The sequence below is a fragment of the Protopterus annectens genome, chromosome 7.part0 (assembly GCF_019279795.1).
Source record: "Protopterus annectens isolate FY-2018-M chromosome 7.part0, PAN1.0, whole genome shotgun sequence".
In the NCBI taxonomy this organism is placed as follows: domain Eukaryota; kingdom Metazoa; phylum Chordata; order Ceratodontiformes; family Protopteridae; genus Protopterus; species Protopterus annectens.
In genome coordinates this window covers 1,120,557,989-1,120,576,267 of record NC_056739.1, presented here as the reverse complement: position 1 = coordinate 1,120,576,267, position 18,279 = coordinate 1,120,557,989, and the positions used below count along the sequence as shown (strand labels likewise).

The following is an 18,279-nucleotide window of genomic DNA, read 5'->3' as shown; positions in this document are numbered from 1 at the left end:
CCTAGGAAAAAATTTGCGGACGTGGCCGTTCGCAGTTATGGGATTTCGGTGTCGATTACGTATTCGAAGAAGTGTCTCTGAGTACGTAATACAGACCCTAACAGTTGATCTCTGCCTCACACATAGATCCCCAGTAGATCCTATTCTGTCAGATCTATTACAAATTTGTAATTCCAGTAGTAGTCAAGTGATCTCACCTGGTCAAGTGATCTCAATCTCTTTTGTAACATAAAAAGGATATGCTGGAGGGATGGGTACGTATCACACAGAATACCACTTCTATGAAACCATCTTCTACTCCATATACAGTAAACTACTTATCTTACTCCATTCAAATGTAAGCTGTAAATTCACCCTTGGTTTAACACCTATGGTCTTCAAGGTAAGGAGCAACAAGTGAATGTCCCAACATATACTTTTACTGCCCACCTCTGGGTTATTCATACATAAAATACGGGTACTAAAAAAATGTCATGTGAATGCAGGACTAGACTTCTTAAAATCCTAAAAGACAAACAGTTCAGTACATAATTATGAATCCATAAGAAAACAAACTGCATGCTGTCACTGCAAAACAAATGCTTACAGTTAGAGAAAGTAATAAATCAGCTGAGTGATGAAGATTTGAGCTGGTTCAGTCTACTGATCATAATACAACATCTCAATCCCTCACTTTCACTACTTGTGCAATTCAAAGAATTTATAATAAAAGCATCTGCTAACTTAACTTTACTGCTCTACTGAATGTAATGAATAACTGATAAAACACATTGTAACAAGCAATTAAACACTAGTTTCATAAAATCTTATGTGTGTGTTTCTATACATATATCGATATACATATATAAATAATTATAGTATGGTAGACTGAAATATTATTAAATCAAACATAAAACAACTGACATGATATTTCTAACTAAATACTATTGAAAATGCATCACAAAAAGAAAGCAAATTCCTTTTGTGATCTTTATACTTAAACCCCCTCCATAACAATGGTCTCTAAGTTCTCTGATTAGTGGTAGTGTCACGGAAAGTTTTTTTTTTAAGTTAGGGTGTAGGGTTAGAATTAGTGGCAGGGCCAAGGTTAGGGTTCACGTGCATTACTAAGGAGGGCAGTGGGCTGCAATGAGGGAAAGCTGTGCAACTCAAAACAAATTGTTGCAAGCAGTACTTAACATTCCTGAGCTGATACATTCAGAGGTACCAAATACCTTTGCTGGGAGGTGTAGCATTGTTCTAATGATTTACTTATTAGTGAAAAGTTTGCTGCCATAGAAACCTCAGCAGACTGTCAATTTCTGCAAGGCCAGAAATTTGCAGGTGTTGCCTTGGCTGCAAGCAGCTTTTCAAGTGTTCAGCCTAAGCTGAAAGGAATCACTGCCATTAAAGTTCGACTCTTATTAACCACTGCCACTAATTCTTGACATTGCAGTGATATTTTCATTATTATTTGTATGTCATCAATCAAGACCTCAATAGCCGTGGTGATACAGTGGTAGCATTGCTCCCTCACTGCAAGAGGTTCTCCTGTTCGATTCTCGGCTGGAGTGCCTTCTGTGTGGAGTCTGCATGTCCTCCCCGTGGTCGAGTGGTCTCCGATAGACATGCGTATATGTATATATATATATATATATATATATATATATATATACACACACACACACACACATTAATACATTATATATATATATATATATATATATATATATATATATATATACACACACACACACACACATAGCCCTACCTACTTCTGACATACATGCATACACACCCCTACCTATTTCTTACACACACACACACACACACACACACACACACACACACACACACACACCTCTTAAACACTTAAACATACACACGCACACACCTACCTCTCACTTGTACATTCATCCACAAACTCCAGTCCAAACGTCTTCTGGAATTCAGATTCCGCATGGGCGCAGAAGATGAAGACGTACACAGACGCAGAAGCATCTGTGTGATTGGACTCGAAGGGCGTTCTTAAAGAAGAACGCCTTAAAAAAAAAAAGTATTTTTTTTTTAATTAAAAGAAGATTAATCTCCCAGTCATCCTATTCCAGGGGGATGCACCTCAGTGTGGATGCCCTTGGTCTACAGCCATGCTTACACTATTCCCATCTGTTTTTAAGGATCCACCTGTTGCTGTCAATGCCATTATCACTAGCCACAGGTCTTTACTGCTAATACATTTCTCTTTGAACATAACTTTCCTTAGATCCCCAGAGACTATGACTTTCTACTTGAGTGCAAAATTAAGGATAATGACAATATTGCTATCCCTCACTGTTGCACAACATAGAATCAGAAAATCTATTAACAAGCCAGGGCCATATGGCTCACAGTGTGCCAGTTTCACGATCAAATGGAAAATATTTTTCTTTGTTAACATTATGCTTTCTTACTTGTCAACTTTGGCATTATATCATGAATTGCTTCATGTCTAAATCATGACATTGTGAATTCTAGTAACATAATGACTGCACCACCCACTCAGTAAGTCTTTTATATGTACACACTATGGTTCCCTCACAATACTTCTGCATCCTACAAACCTAGCCTAGGTATTTAGTTGAAGCATTCTTGTCAATATAGAGCTCATTTTAAAATCTGCTGCACTTCATGATACTGCATATTCCATTAAACTCAATGAAAGCTCGTATGCCCTGTTTCTACTTCCCTTCCTCATAGGTTTGCCAATCAACATCCAACTCTAAGAAGCTGAATAGGGTAGATTACAGAAAATATCCGTACAGAACCACTCACAAAAATTATAAATTTTGTTTGATTTAAAGATCTCTGGACCACCTTGATTGGGATCCAAAAGAATGTGGATTACTTATGAGTTGGGGTTTTATTTGCAAGACAAGGAGAATTTAATGGCCTGTGCAGCCTCAATGAGAAATTAAGGTTGACTCACTTGGTTCATTGCAGCTCATCTTTGTGGAAGGTGATACACACACTTGGGGGGGGGGTACCTACTTGCTTCTGTCCAGAGCAGAGACACAAATGGAAAATTTGGAATATGCTGGTTTTCTTAAGTGTGTAACAGCCAAACAGTCTTGCCTGGAAGTTTAATTTCAGTGTTCTGTGGGTGGGCTTTATGAATATGCCACATACAAGAGAGCATAGAAATTTAGAACCTGCTTATTTTCTTAAGTGTGGAAGAGCTGAACATTCTTGCTTGAGAATTTAAGTTCATCACTGTAAGAGCTGCAGACCTCTGTTACTGATTTTAATTTTTTTTATTTTTATACCACTCTACTTTCTTACTAGTCACAGTTAAAGCGTAATGATTATTCTGCTTATATTTTGTATCACTTTGTCATTTTTAACTTGTATTTCTAAGTGGTGAAATCCCATAATAATACTACAAGTGACAGAAGTTAATGCTGATGTGTGTGCAAATTTCATGCTAATTAGTTGTCTGTATTTTTGGCTTGATGTACCTGGTCTGTTAAAGACCTTTATATTCTGTCAGAGCTTGTCTTAAGCTATTCAAATTAAAGTGGTCAGCCAAAGACAGTAGCAAAATTGAAGATTTTTGTAAGCATGTCAGTTTGTAGTCCTGCAAGTACTGGCAAACCCTTCACCATTATCCTCAAGATGTGTCAAAGCTATCACTGTAGCCAATAAAATGAGACACTGGTGCTTGTCCACCTATCTGTTATACAGAGAGGAATTTAAGGAATGGGTAATAAAAATTATTTGGATGTTTTTAGGAAAGACAAATTTCTTCAGGAAAATAGCTAGGGAGTGGGATAAATGAACACGGAGTTAAAAAATTGTAGAAGTAAAAGAAAAAGATACAGTTAAGAAATAATAATTAATTAGTGGAATTGACAATGGTCAAAGTACTGCAGAATAGGGTGGCTCTCAGAACAAGAAGAGGTGCAACTGCAGAGTGCTCAAGAGAAAATAAGGGACTACTGGATAATATGCATGAGATTAGAAAGACTGCTGCTAAGCAACTGTTTTTTGACAATAACTCCAGAGCACAAAAGCTTTTAGCACAACAGCTCAGGCAACAGAAAGTAGGAAGAGTTGTTTATAAGCTTAGGGATCCTATAACAAGGAAAATAACCAGAGATCCTGTAGAGGTATTATAAATATTTTGGAAATTTTATGAAAAATCTGTATAAAGCAGAGAAATGTGGAAATCAAGAAAATGTATAAAGGGAAATGTTTATGCTAAAATTAAATATGCCAAGGTTAGAGATAGATGAGGCTGAATTACTAATAGTTAGGATAGGAGGAGATTAGATAAAAATGGTGATGTATAACCAATCTACAGGAAAGTCTCCAGGAACAGATTTTATTCCTCTGAAAATTTGGAAGTGAGGAGGGATGAAAGTTTTAAAAGATATAAAGGTTTGGTTTAACAGAATTTTAAAAGGAGAAGTACCAACATCCTGGAAAAAAGCTGTGGTGGCTGTAATACTTGAAGATGGTAAAGCCCCATCAGATCCAGCTTTGTACAGGCCCATTTCAATTCTAAAACATGGTTATACATTGTTTATGTCTATAATGGCTAAAGGAATGGCAAAGATGATGTCAAACTTGATAGATATGGATCAATGTGGTGTCGTGGAGGGAAGGTAAATATTTGACAACATTAACAGAACAATGATGATCCAGAGAGAAACAAAATGTAAGAAAATACCACTGTTGTCGGTGGGTCTTGATGCAGAGAAAGCATTTGTCACAGTAAGCTGGGATTTTACAAGTAGAGTAATGGAAGCATTTGCATTCCCTGACACAACAGTAAGGTTAATTAAGAGGATATATGAGGGATTAGAGGCAAAAACTAAAGTTGTGGGGGTGGGTCCTTTCTGATGTTTTCTGTTTCCACAGAGGAACCAGGCAGGGTGACCTCTTTCCCCTTTATCTGCATTATGTTTAGAACCATCAGCAAGGAAAATAAGTGACTCAGAAATTCAAGGATATAATTGTATGGTAATACAGAAAAGTTGTATTTATTTGTTGATGATACTAGTTTGTACATGATAAAACCAGAAAAGGACATTTCAAGTGTTGTGGAACATTCTGAAACAGTTTCAAGTCTTTTCGGGATACAAAATTAATGAAGATAAAACAAAGGCAACAGCTGCAAAACCATGTACCCACAAACAAATTGGTTCAACAATACCCATATTTAAGGGAACATGATAAAATGAATTACTCAAGAGTATGGGTTAAAAGTGATTCTGTTATGGCAGCTAAGCATATGTAGGATGACACCAAACAAAAGATTATACAAAAACTGAGAAACTGGAAGCTCTGTTTTATGGATATAGATAGCAAGATACAAACAGTGAAAATGTTTTTAGTCCCTTTAATTTTATCAACAAGGCAGGCATATTTTTTATCAACCACAGAAGTTGTTGTGGATAGAAATTAATAAAGAGTTGAAGGATTTTATCTGAGAAAAGAAGAGGGCAAGAGTGAAGTAGGATAAGTTGATCCATACAATAAAAATGTGGTTTGGGATTACCAAATATGAAGGGGTGTTTCAGAGCTACGTAGTTAAGGCTCTTATACATAGCATAAGTAGAAACATATAATTCAAAAATGGAGGGTACTCAAGAAGTAAGGAGAGACTGGTATTTTGGGTGCAGATATTTAAGAACAACAGTAACCACACAAAACATCATGTTTATAAAGTAGGAGTAAGTATTCTAAGAACTAAGCCAACACAGGAATGGAAAAAGGAAATTCTGCCAATAGGGATGACTGCAACTAGGGGTACAGAGAATAGGCAAGAAGGTGCTGGAATTTACTGGAGAAAATTGGCAAAGGAACCAAAGTATTGAGAGCAAATAATTAGAGAGGAAATGTAACAGAATGGAAAGAGGCCAAGAAGCCATCTGGACTGCAGTTTAGAGATTGCCTTCCCTATCAAGGACTTATATCAGAGTATAGGCAAAGAGAAATATATAGGAGATTCCTAACTGAAAGATCCACTCTGATATCATTTTTAGTCAAATCTAGAACAGAAGCTGCTATTAAAGTGTAGTGATACTAGGGAACATAAGACATTGCACTTTTACTATAAGAATCAATCAGAGGTTATAAAAGATTTGGAAGAGAGACTGGAAAATCAATTTACAAGGTAACAAAGGGAGGACATATGTATGGCTCCCAAGTATACAACAAAATCAGGCGTTTTAGGTTTTTTGCTCTGATGTGTTTGTATATGGATGTTTAAATCCCTAGCAGACTTCAATATTTTTTTCTCAGGTACATGGCAAATGTTGGAGGTGTGATAAGGAAGAAAGAGGTAACTGAGAACATGTTTTTTGGAGGTGTAAGTAGTTGGCAGATTTTATAAGTTCCCTACCATAGTACTTTCAGAAATACTGGGGGAGCAAATGGCAGTAACTAAAGAAATGATTCTTTTGAGCTGGGACACGGGATTTGAATTGCCTTAGCATACTAAGGTCTAATTATGTTTAATTCTGTTGGCTACCAAAAAGCAATTACTACAAAATGGAAATCAAAGTCTAAACCAACTGTACTTGAAGAACAAAATATTGTAAATGAGATAAAAGAAATGGGAAAGGGCTCATTTGAATAGTAAAACAGCAAATTAAACAGAAATAAATGGACTTTGTGAAAACAATCCATGCAGAATAATGTTCACAAGGAGTAAGGTTTTAGGGAAGGCAAGAATTGTGCAATTTTATGAAATGTGCTGACAACAGTTACAAAGAAAGAAAAAGTTTATATATATATATATATATATATATATATATATATATATACATATATATATATATATATATATATATATATATATATATATACATACACACACACACACACATATATATATATATATATATATATATATATATATATATATATATACAGTAATAGCATAGCTGCCTATGGTAATGATCTATTGTTATAGCTGCACTGTGTTATTCTGTTCAAAAAGCCAACAGTACAGTGCAGCTAGAAAAATAGGCCAATAGCACAGATGCCTGTGCTAAAATTGGAATGCCCCTTTGAATGTGGAGAGATTAATCGGTATATATTTTTTAATTACAGGTGTTATGGTCAAACGAAGGGTTATGTCACAGTAAGTGTGAAAGGTAAATCCAAGACATCAGTGACAGAATTCTTTAACTGTGCAAGAGCCTTCCAATGGTGTATGACTATTTGGGGATAGACACTGCAAATTATGCATGCTTTTACAGTATTTTCAAATAATGTTAATCTACAAAGTTTCACTGAAAATTGCCTTAATGTTTTGTATAAGATGACAACATTTACCTGTAGATCATGCAGCTTTTATGAAATTAATCCAGTAGAATCATGGTACCCACACTGGTTAAAAATATACCAAAACCATGCCAAAAGCCTGGATCTAAACCCTAAAGCATTACCATTTCGAAACACCAACCTAACGAAATCCTATAATTTAATAGAACCTGTTAAACACTCCATCGTATTAACACAAAAACTATTTAAATCATTAAACCTGATACAAGCCATGATGTTATTACAACCCTTATATAAAAACCCTAACCTTAAAATTAACAATCAGAAGTTAGATCTAAAACACTTCCCTTGTCTAATAAACATAACCATACAAGACATATACCCATACTTAAATTGCTCGGTCCAAGAATTAAGAAACCAACTGAACCTCCCCAAATCATATTTACTGATACTGAGACAGATTAAAGAATTGTGTACGAGTTATCTCCATAACACCATCATTAATAATGAAGACATAGCAACTTGTAACTCACTTTGGAAGACTCTCCTCCTAAACAAAAAATATACTTCATGTACTTACAAAACGATTAAAGACATTAAATTCCAGAAATATATACTCATATCCGACTATTGGAGGAAAAACATTCCATCCACTGATGATTATAAATTGATTCAAGCAATCAACTTAACAATAAAATCTATATCCCTTCAAAAATTGGCTTTTACCCAACTCATGATATATAATAATGCATACTACACACCTACTATCTTACACAAATTTAACTCTAATAACTCCCCAACCTACCCACATTGCAAAGATAAAGCTGCTGACCTATTCCACATGTTCTGGAGCTGTAAATGTGTATTCAAACTTTGGAATTCCCTGAAATTGCAACTGCAAAAGACAGGCTATCAAACATCTACACTCACCTGGAAATTTATGATACTACACATCCCTCCAAATAACATATCCATAAAACAAACAATCATCCTGGTCAATATTTTCCTTTTAATGAAACTTTATATAGCTACCAACTGGCTTAATCCAACCAAGAACTCTTGGGAGAGCTTTAGAGTATTGGCGATTAAACATATACTAGCCCATAAAATAACAATTAACAAAGGAACCCAAAATATTAAATCTTACAAACTCTGGGAACAGATTTTTAATATCACACTTGCATAAATTACCACATATAAAACTACTCCATCATAATTAAGAATTCTCACATCATCTCACATTCATAAATTACAGAAATAGTTATTTGCTTGTAAGAATTTACCTATATTAAGCATACTGAAATAACCTGTTGTATTCTGTTGAATTGTGGAAGCATCTATGTATATAGTGTAAATAAGATTATTTGTTTGATTTACTTCCTTGTGTTTTAACCTGAATGCAGAACATTTGTGTAACATCCAATTATTTCCAGTTGTATATGCAACATCTCAATTTCTCATCTGTTATATTGTAAAAATAAACAAACATTACTGAAAAAAAAAAGAAATTAATCCAGTACAGAAAACAGAACTAATAGTCATAACTGTTTTACCAAAAAACATTTATATCTCAGAATGCACATTCCTCACCATGTTTTAATGTAATTTTTTTTGCTAACATCCACCTACCACAGTAAGAAAATATCACACTCCATTTCCCATGCAGACATGGAAAATACTGAATGGTTTTCATAATTTTTTGTAAACTTTCCTTAATACTCCCTAATAACTCCATCTCTGTACATCACATGCTCAGCATTTCATTATGCACATTTAGCAAATCACATCAACTTTTAAAAGCCACCTAGCTGCCTTAGTTTTAGGCACGCATCTGTACCAGGACTTCAGAAATTAGACCGTGAAAACACTGACAAGTATACCTGTTTCAGGTGTATAGAAAAATCTCCTGTAAACATGGGTATACTCTACAGGATACACAGCAACTCTAACAATGACTATTACTACTCTAGGAAGCAAGGAGTTAAATAACTTCTAACATTTTCAGTACTGTACAGTATACAGGCGGGGGGGGGGGCTAAGACAGAGGAAATCAAATTTAGAACTACTTGTACTGAATGATGAATATTAGTAGCTCACAGCTAGTTGGAGAAAAATTTTGGAGGTGAGCTAGCCAATCTCATAAAATTATTTTAACAAGATGTGTTTTGTAAAATTCACTTTCTTAAAAGACTTATGAAAAAAATGCAGTATTGTGGTAATATTTTCAATGACATGAAAAGACAAAGCAATATGTAATGCATTCACTGCATGTTACAGTTTGGGATTCTTGCAGATTACATTGCAAGTCAAAAGTAGTTGACAGGCACAATGAACATAACTGAAATAACTGATACAGAAGTACAGCTACATCACAGTTGATGCACTTTTAAAATATTATTCTTAGAAGAAAATTATTTTACTAATTAAATTCATATACCATGAGACTGTACTCTTCATTAGGAGTTAAATGATCGTGGCTTAGGTGGCGGGCAGCATCCAGTACCCTAGCAATTCCTTCCATGTGACATGTGGCGGTAAAGCAGTCATGAGCAAGGATGAGAAGTTCTACAGCTGTAAATGGGGGAAAAAAACATTGTAAGTTAGTACTAATAAAGGATCATGCAGAAACTGTTTCATTTCTTTAGACTACAGCAGTTAAAAAAAAATTAGTATGACACAACCCAAAATCCAAAATGTTACATTTCTTAAAGCCATAAGCAGCTGTGTGTTTATCAGAACTGTATCTTTATCCCAGCTTACACAATTTATTACATTTGTACAATCCTTTTTGGTCTAGAAAGCTATGCTATACTAGCAAATAAGAACATGACATCTAAAATCTCACACGTTGCTTGTTTTCAGACAGCGAAGAATAAAAGTGCAGTTTTGTACCTACCATAAATGTAGATGTTCAAGGATCCACATTGCTGCAGTCATAACCTGTGGGTAGTCCGCTGTCCTCGGTTGGCCCGAATACCACAGTGTTAGGCTGGCGTCGGTCTTGGGCGCTCAGAACTGACGTCAGTACGCAGTGGTACTTAAGCGCATGACCGACGCCATATCCTCAGTCTTTCTTGCCCAAGATGTCAGAAGGCCTAAAAAGGAAAGGCCATAGCCAAAAAAGAAAATACCCAACAACCAACATAGAAAAAATAAAAATTATCCCAAAACACAGCAACCCCAAACTATAGAGGGGAAGGAGGGAGGGTAAATTGGACTGCAGCAATGTGGATCCTTGAACATCTACATTTATGGTAGGTACAAAACTGTACTATGTTCTTCGTCTCACATTGCTGCAGTCATAACCTGTGGGTAGAATCCCAAAGCAAAGGTAAAGGGAGGCTGGCATAACTAAAAGGCATTAGGAGCTGCTAACATGCCCTGTAAAACTGCAGTGGCAAACCCAGCCCTAGACTTGGAATAAAGAGGGAGATGGTAATGTTTGGTAAAAGTGTGCACTGAACTCCAAGTAGCTGCCTCCAAAATATCCTTAGTAGCTACCCCCCTCAAAAAGGCAGTAGATGTGGCAGTAGCCCTGGTGGAATGAGGTCTGATCCCAGCCGGAACATCCTTTCCATGATGAGAATAACAAAAAGCAATGCAATGTCCAATCCACTTAGAAATGGTTTGCTTTGAAACAGCTTTCCCTTGTGAACCCAAAGCAAAAGAAATAAATAACTGTTGAGTCTTCCTGAACTCTTTAGTTCTGCTCAAGTAATAGCGTAGCTGCCTGTGAATATCCAAAGAATGCAAGACTTTTTCTCCTTTATTTTGGGGATCAGCATAAAAAGTAGGCAAATGAATAGACTGGTTTAAGGCCACATTAGAAATAACTTTAGGCATAAAAGTAGGGTTAGTACGCAAGGACACCCTATCCTTATGGAATATCAGGAAGGGTTCAACTGCCATGAGAGCCTGCAATTCAGATACCCTCCTAGCAGACGTAATGGCCAACAAAAAAGCAGTCTTCCAAGACAAAAACTTCAACTCAGATGTAGCTGCAGGTTCAAAAGGAGGTAAAGTAAGCTTTTCCAACACAAAATTGAGATCCCAGGAAGGAGTAGGAGCTCTACGTGGGGGTCTTATGTTCTTTGCCCCTCTAAGAAATTGCTTGAACAGAGGGTGAGAAAACAAAGGAGGGTCACAATCATAGTGAGCAGAAATGGCTGCAGCATGAACTTTCACCGAGGAGAAAGACAAACCCTTGTCTAATAATTCAGTAAGGTACTGGAGTGTAAAACTCAAATTAGGCACTGAAACATCAAAGCTCTTTGCTGTGCTCCAAAGAAAAAATCTCCTCCATTTATCAGCATAAACTTTTCTAGTACTAGGCAGCCTGGCTTCCAAAATGACATTCAAAACTTGTTGAGGAAGTTGAGACCCCCCCAGGATCTAAAACAGAATACGCCAGGCTGTCAGATGCAGGGACTGTACCCTGACATTGAGAAAATGATTGCTTGCCTGGGACAACAGGTGTGGAATTGGTGGCAAAGGCCAAGGAGGCTCCTGTATTAAACTCCTCAGCAGAGGATACCAGTTCTGTCGTGGCCAATCTGGAGCTATTAGAATCATGCAAGGCTTGTCCTGTCTGACTTTCAAGAGTACCTTGGGAAGGAGAGGCAGAGGAGGAAAAGCATACACGTGAAGGTTGTTCCAACTGAAAGATAGAGCATCCACTTTCCAAGCTTTTGGGTGAAACATCTTTGTGCAAAATTTTGGCAGTTGGAAATTTAGTGGAGAAGCGAACAGATCTATGTCTGGAGTTCCCCAAGCCACTGTCAACTGTTTGAATACATGAGGATCCAATTTCCACTCGTGGGGATCCACAATTTTTCTGCTCAAAACATCTGCTAAGGAGTTCTGTGCTCCTGGCAGAAACCGTGCTTGAAGAGTGATGTGCAACCTCAGAGCAGTCTCCCACAAAATCATAGCTTGTCTGCAAAGAGGGTAAGAATGGGTTCCCCCCTGCTTGTTGATGTACCACATAACAGTTGTGTTGTCTGTTTGAATCAACACCTGTCCTGGTTGAAGTAAATCCTTGAAGGCCATCAGAGCAAATTGTACTGCTAACATCTCCTTCATGTTGATATGCAAATGCTGTAGTCTGGGAGGCCACGTGTCTTGAACCCATTTCCCATTGAAGTGTGCTCCCCAAGCCAGGTCTGAGGCATTCGTCGTTAAGATCTGACTCGCCTCTGGTCGGGTCACAGAGAGTCCCTTGTTTAGGTGACATTCCTGAGCCCACCACAAGAATTCCCTCTGGATGCAAGGTAAAATCTGAATGACAGTGTCCAAATCGTGGCAGTGTTGAGTCCATACATTTTTGAGATACCATTGTAGCTTCCTCATATGCAGTTTGGCATTGGGAAGTACCAGAATGCAAGATGCCATGAACCCCAAGGCTTGAGGGACTGTCCTTGCAGTCAGCCTGGACATTAGGGATAATTGCTGGAAGTACAGGTGAAGATTTCTTTGTTTGTCCGGGGTCAAAAAGGCCATCTGAGAGGCTGTATTCAGTCTCACACCCAGAAAGCACATGTCCTGAGAGGGTACTAGACTGGACTTTGTTTCGTTCACAGAATACCCTAGGCACCTTAAAACTGCCATTACATACTGTAGATGTTGAAGTAACTTGACTTTGTCTTGAGCAAGAATCAGGCAATCGTCCAGATAAGGATAAATTTGTATTCCTCTTAGTCTTAAGAAGGCTATCACAGGAGCCAGGACCTTTGTGAACACCCTGGGTGCAGTAGATAAGCCAAAGGGCAATGCAGAGAACTGATAATGAAAAGTACCAGCCCGAAAACGCAGGAATCTCCTGCAGCTGGGCCTGATAGGAATGTGAAGATAAGCCTCTTTGAGATCCAGAGTTACCATCCAGTGATCTTTGCCTAGAAGAGGTAGAAGTTGCTGTAAAGTTAACATCTTGAACTTTGGAATGTCTAGGTATGTATTGAGAATGGACAAATCCAGAATTGGCCTCCAAGTGTTTCCTTTCTTTGGCACAAGGAATAGACGAGAATAAAATCCCAGGCCTACTTCTGACGGAGGTACCACCTGGATCGCCCCCATTTGTAAAAGCAAAGAAATCTGTTTGTGAGCCTCCAGCCTTTGCTGATGAGGTACATCCGGCATGCCTTTGAAAGGAGGCAAGGTGTGAAAATAAAACTTGTAGCCTTGATTTATAATGTCCAGCACCCATTTGTCCTGGGTGACCAAAAGCCAATTTTGCTTGAAAAGTGCCAACTTTCCTCCTAGAGGAGCTGCCAGACAGGCAGAGTCTGGCAGCTGGAGATACAGGTCATTGGGTCTGTATACGAAAAGGCTGACCCCTGCCCTCACCAGAAGATTGTGCAGGAGAACTCCAAGTCCTAGGTCTGAAAGAACCCTGAGCATGAGCTCTGCCCCTAGCATGTCTAGACCTGCCCCTAGACTGAAACTCGGAAGGGTAAGACCAACCTTTTGCAGGCCAATTCCTGCTAAACTTAGGTGGCTGCACTTGTAAAAATTCCTTAACTGTCTGCATGGACTTAGCTTTGTCTTCCATCTTTTTCAAAACTGACTCCACAGGAGAACCAAAAAGAACTTCAGATTGTAGAGGGGCATCCAAAATTCGAGCTTTAACATGCTCTGACAAATTTTGATCCTTAAGCCAGGCATGCCTACGAATAACTGAACCAGAGGCAGCCACCCTGGAGGAAGCCTGAAGAGCATCAAAGCCACATTGCAGGGAATGCTTACCAACCTGATCTGAGGCATGAACTAAGTCCTGCAATGCCTTACACTCTATACCCTCAGCTAAAGCATCTACCTTAGATTTCAACTGACCTAACAGAAAATTCTGGTACTTCAGCATATGAAACTGGCAATTTAAAGCCCTCATAGCTAGCGTGGAGGAGGTATACACTTTCTTACCCCACCTATCCAAAGCCCTAGAATCTTTATCCAGAGGTACTGGGTTCTTAACTACCGAAGCCCTGACACCCTTAGGTCCTTGACTAATAGTTTCCGGGTCAGCTCTAGGACTCAAACAAATATTTATGAGCCTCTGGAACTCTATAATACCTATCTGGCTTGACAGGGGCAGGGGGTAAAGAATCAGGATTAAGGGAAGCTTCAGAAAAAACATCCTGAACAACATCTAAAACAGGGGGAATAGCCAAAGGTCTATGTTGTGGCAAAAACAAAAATTCCCTAAGCTTCTTACGAGAATCTGAAAAATCCTGACCTTCCCACTTGAAATGCTCCCTCATGGAATGTAGGGTTTCAGAAAAGGAAAAATCTTCTGGAGGAGAAGCAGAAGGACAGGAATCCTCTGCATCCGAATCAGAATAGGGAGGAAAATCCTGAATGTCCTCAGCTGAAGACTCAGAAAAATCTGAGGAATGCTCCAATCCCTCCACATCTGTCTCCATCCTAGGCCTCTTGTCTGGAGGGGGCATAGAACCCCTGATTAAGGTAATCAAATCCTCTGCCATTTTCAACATATGTTTTTTAGGAACAGAGCCCGAAGAACCAGGGCTGCTGCCTGTACCAGAAAGCCAAGATTTAGCTTTAGCAGAGCCCTTGGTGACAGAAGAAGAAGGCCTAATAACCTTTTGTAATGATGGGACTACAGAAACTTGAGAAGCCCCCTCGGCCTGACCTAACTCCGGAGAGGCCAATTCCTGTAAAATTAAAGGTTCCCCCTGTGATTCAGCCGAGACCTCGGCTGGATCCACAGATTCAACCGTAAATTCCATAGAACCGGCGTCCGCAACGGATGACTCATCCTGTTTAGACTTTAACGATTTATCTTTTCGCTTCTTTGCGGTAGCGGGCGTCGGAGAATCCGACGGCATGTTGTAGTTACACCGCTTACCGAAAACAAGCCTAGCACAATCTAATCTGCGTTTAATGGTGCGCTTATTAAATCTAGCGCAAAAGCGACACCCGTCTACATCGTGCTCAGGCCCCAAGCAAGGAATACAGAGAGAGTGATAGTCCCTATGAGGTATCTGTTTCCCACAAGAAATACAATTATTAACTTTTTCTGACATCTGGAAAAACTGAGGCAAGAAAAGACAAAAATATTCCCCAACGGGGTACTTAGCCCAACTTGGTCTTCGGTCTGAAACTCGAAAAACGAAAATTTCAGGACGCCGAACGGCACTTGCAAACGCTGCTTCTGCTTCGGACCATGTGGCAAGAAAGACTGAGGATATGGCGTTGGTCATGCGCTTAAGTACCACTGCGTACTGACGTCAGTTCTGAGCGCCCAAGACCGACGCCAGCCTAACACTTTGGTATTCGGGCCGACAGAGGACTACCCACAGATTATGACTGCAGCAATGTGAGACGAAGAACATGCATAATTACCTGTCTCAAAGGGGTAAATATAAAGTCTACACATTGTGGCTTTCAGAAATGTCTAGATAAGTCAGACAATATACTGTAACAGATTACAACTACAAACTGTGAAAATGCCTCCAAATGTCTTAACATTGCATCATCTTCCCATACCATACAATTACAACCAAACTCTCTCTAACAATATAGAAGTGTCATTCTAGACTACTAACATAAATTACTAGAAGAAACATATAGGTGGAATGACACATTTAAAAAAAAACTGTTCAAATGAAGGACAAGAGTCTTTTTATCATATGAATCACATCTGTAAATCTGAACCAAAACATTTAATATTACTGCTTATACAAAAATACTGGTGTATTAAAAGACGATAATGTAAGCATAAACTATATAATACAATTGTACTGGTCTGTATAAGCGGGATAGATACCCTGAAGCACTTGAAACTATTTTCGAAAACTAAATTAACAAAAGACAATGTAACAATTTAATAAACCTTGTTTGTTTGTTTTTAAAAGTCTCACACAATGCTGTAACACTGGCATGATGCATTATGTTGGGCAAACAAAAAGCATATCGAAACATGAAAATATGTCAGACAACGGGAATCTCTTCCTAAATTCTCATTATGTAACCAAACAGACAATTAAAACAGTCCTTGGACTTTCACAAGCAGAAGTTACACATGAAAAAACAAAATGGTTTCTGCTCTTTACCGAGTCCAAAGATTTCACAATAACAGAGTTCTTCAGGGACCTTTACCAGCAGGCAAATGTCTCCTAACCAGAATGTCTTAGCTGAGGATGTGGAATTGCTCTTTGACAGCAGGCAGCTTTAACTAAACTGATAATACCCAAAAGTAATGATAGCTATGGATCTGCATCTGAACCTTCACTGGGCAAGTACTGCAAGACTGGGATAACTTCAACCATAAAAAGAAATGGATAGTTCTCAATTTTCAATAAATATTGCCACAGTAAGAGACGCAAAATGAAAATACAGTACTGCCCTGGTTCTTCACCAGGCCGAAGTTCCCAAACAGTTAAAAATGTACAGTTGTCACTGGCTTCATCACATTAGCAGCCAAAAAGTGAGAATAACCCATGAAACTAGTACTGACAGATGCACTATTGAAATGACATCATGGCAGTAGGACATTTACGTTCTACTTGCATGTTGATCTCTGGGAGACGTTGTTAATCTGCTGACTACCTGTGGTCACAAAAATGCAAACAAGACCTTACAGAATTTGATCAGCTTGGTCAGAAACATAAACTAACAATCACTGTCTTACACTCACTTTTATTGTGTCTATGAAAATGTTGAGAACTTACACATCAGTATCATTTTACTTTCGTATGATTTCTTAAATGATTACAGTCAGAAAGATTCCCTAAGAGTTTACAAATCTAGGAGGACATAAACAAGCAGAGATGAAGAAATGTTTAAGAAAAGGTGATATACAGTGCAGATTTGCTGAAGGGGTGATGAATCCTATGATGCAACTACACTGCTTTGTAATGCTCTGCAACAATAACCAAATGGCACAGGCAAAATATTTGCTGTGAACTCATTTCAGAGACGAGCAGCTATTCCTTTTAGAAAGGGACCAATAAGCTTCTCAGGGGTTAAAAATTTAAGCCAGCAAGTTTGACAAAGCCAGTTTGGCTAGTAGCTTACTCCCATACCTCTTAACCTCTTAGTATGATAAATCTGGACAAAGCTGAAATAATGGGGGGGACAAGGGGTCCAAGAAATAGGTGCAGATTTTAAATATTGCTTGTATAAACATAGAAAGCTGTTAGAATAACAAGATTTGTGTTAGCATGCATTTTTCTCAGGGATATGAAATCTGAAACTCAAATGTACATCATTATTTAGTGATTTCAATCCTCATAGATTTTCCAGAAAAACAAATTTTATGAGGGCCACATAAAAAAAATGAGGGAAAAATCTGGACAGTTGAGAAGTTATGTTTCTTTCCTGACCTAGAACAAATGAGGAAAAGATACGTATTTGGTGAAGATCATTCAGTCTCCTGAAGTATAATTTGAGCTGCTGGTTAAAAAAAACCCAAAACAACAGGTGGCAAATAGACTGCTTCAGATATCAAAAAACACCACTGGAGGAAAGCAAAGACTGATCCTCAAGGACACTTTCTTTGAACCCCCAACAGGCTCCTTACTTATGCCTAGACATATATAATACCTACCACAAACATGGATTTACAGATGCTCCTTTGGATAATACTCATCTTTTTGGGACTGCTGCTGCAGATATGTTTAAGTCTCTTCAAGAGAAAGGCAAAGCCTTGCAAGACCTTAAACATATTTTATCTCCTTACCCTAAGTTTCAGAGGAATTATTCTTCTAGGTCTGCTTTTGTTTGCAGGCAACCCTGCTACACCTCTAAGGGCAGGAAGGGTGGAAGTCGGGCCCACTCTGCTAAGGCTTGTCAGATTTCTATGGCCCAGAATCCTCCTTTATCTGACAAGCCTGCTTCTCTTTGACAATTCACTAACCCCACCCCCTGGCTTTAGACCAGGTTTCTCTGTCCCTTCGTCTCTTCCTCTGTCTTCCCAATTGGAGTCTCTTCACTTCAGACTCTTGGGCTCTTTCTATCAACTTCAGGGTTACTTCATGGTATGGAAATTTCTCTCTCCTTTTTCTGGGTTTC

At 38.4% G+C, this 18,279-nt stretch overlaps 1 protein-coding gene across 1 annotated transcript in view; it reads right to left on the bottom strand.

The window, feature by feature from the left end:
- Positions 1-18,279, bottom strand: part of SPG11 (SPG11 vesicle trafficking associated, spatacsin) — a 2,547,571-nt gene that overhangs the window by 478,003 nt on the left and 2,051,289 nt on the right. Inside the window, exon 34 of the mRNA XM_044077700.1 lies at positions 9,689-9,822. Coding sequence (XP_043933635.1) covers positions 9,689-9,822 — 134 coding nt within the window. The remainder of the gene's footprint in view (positions 1-9,688; positions 9,823-18,279) is intronic.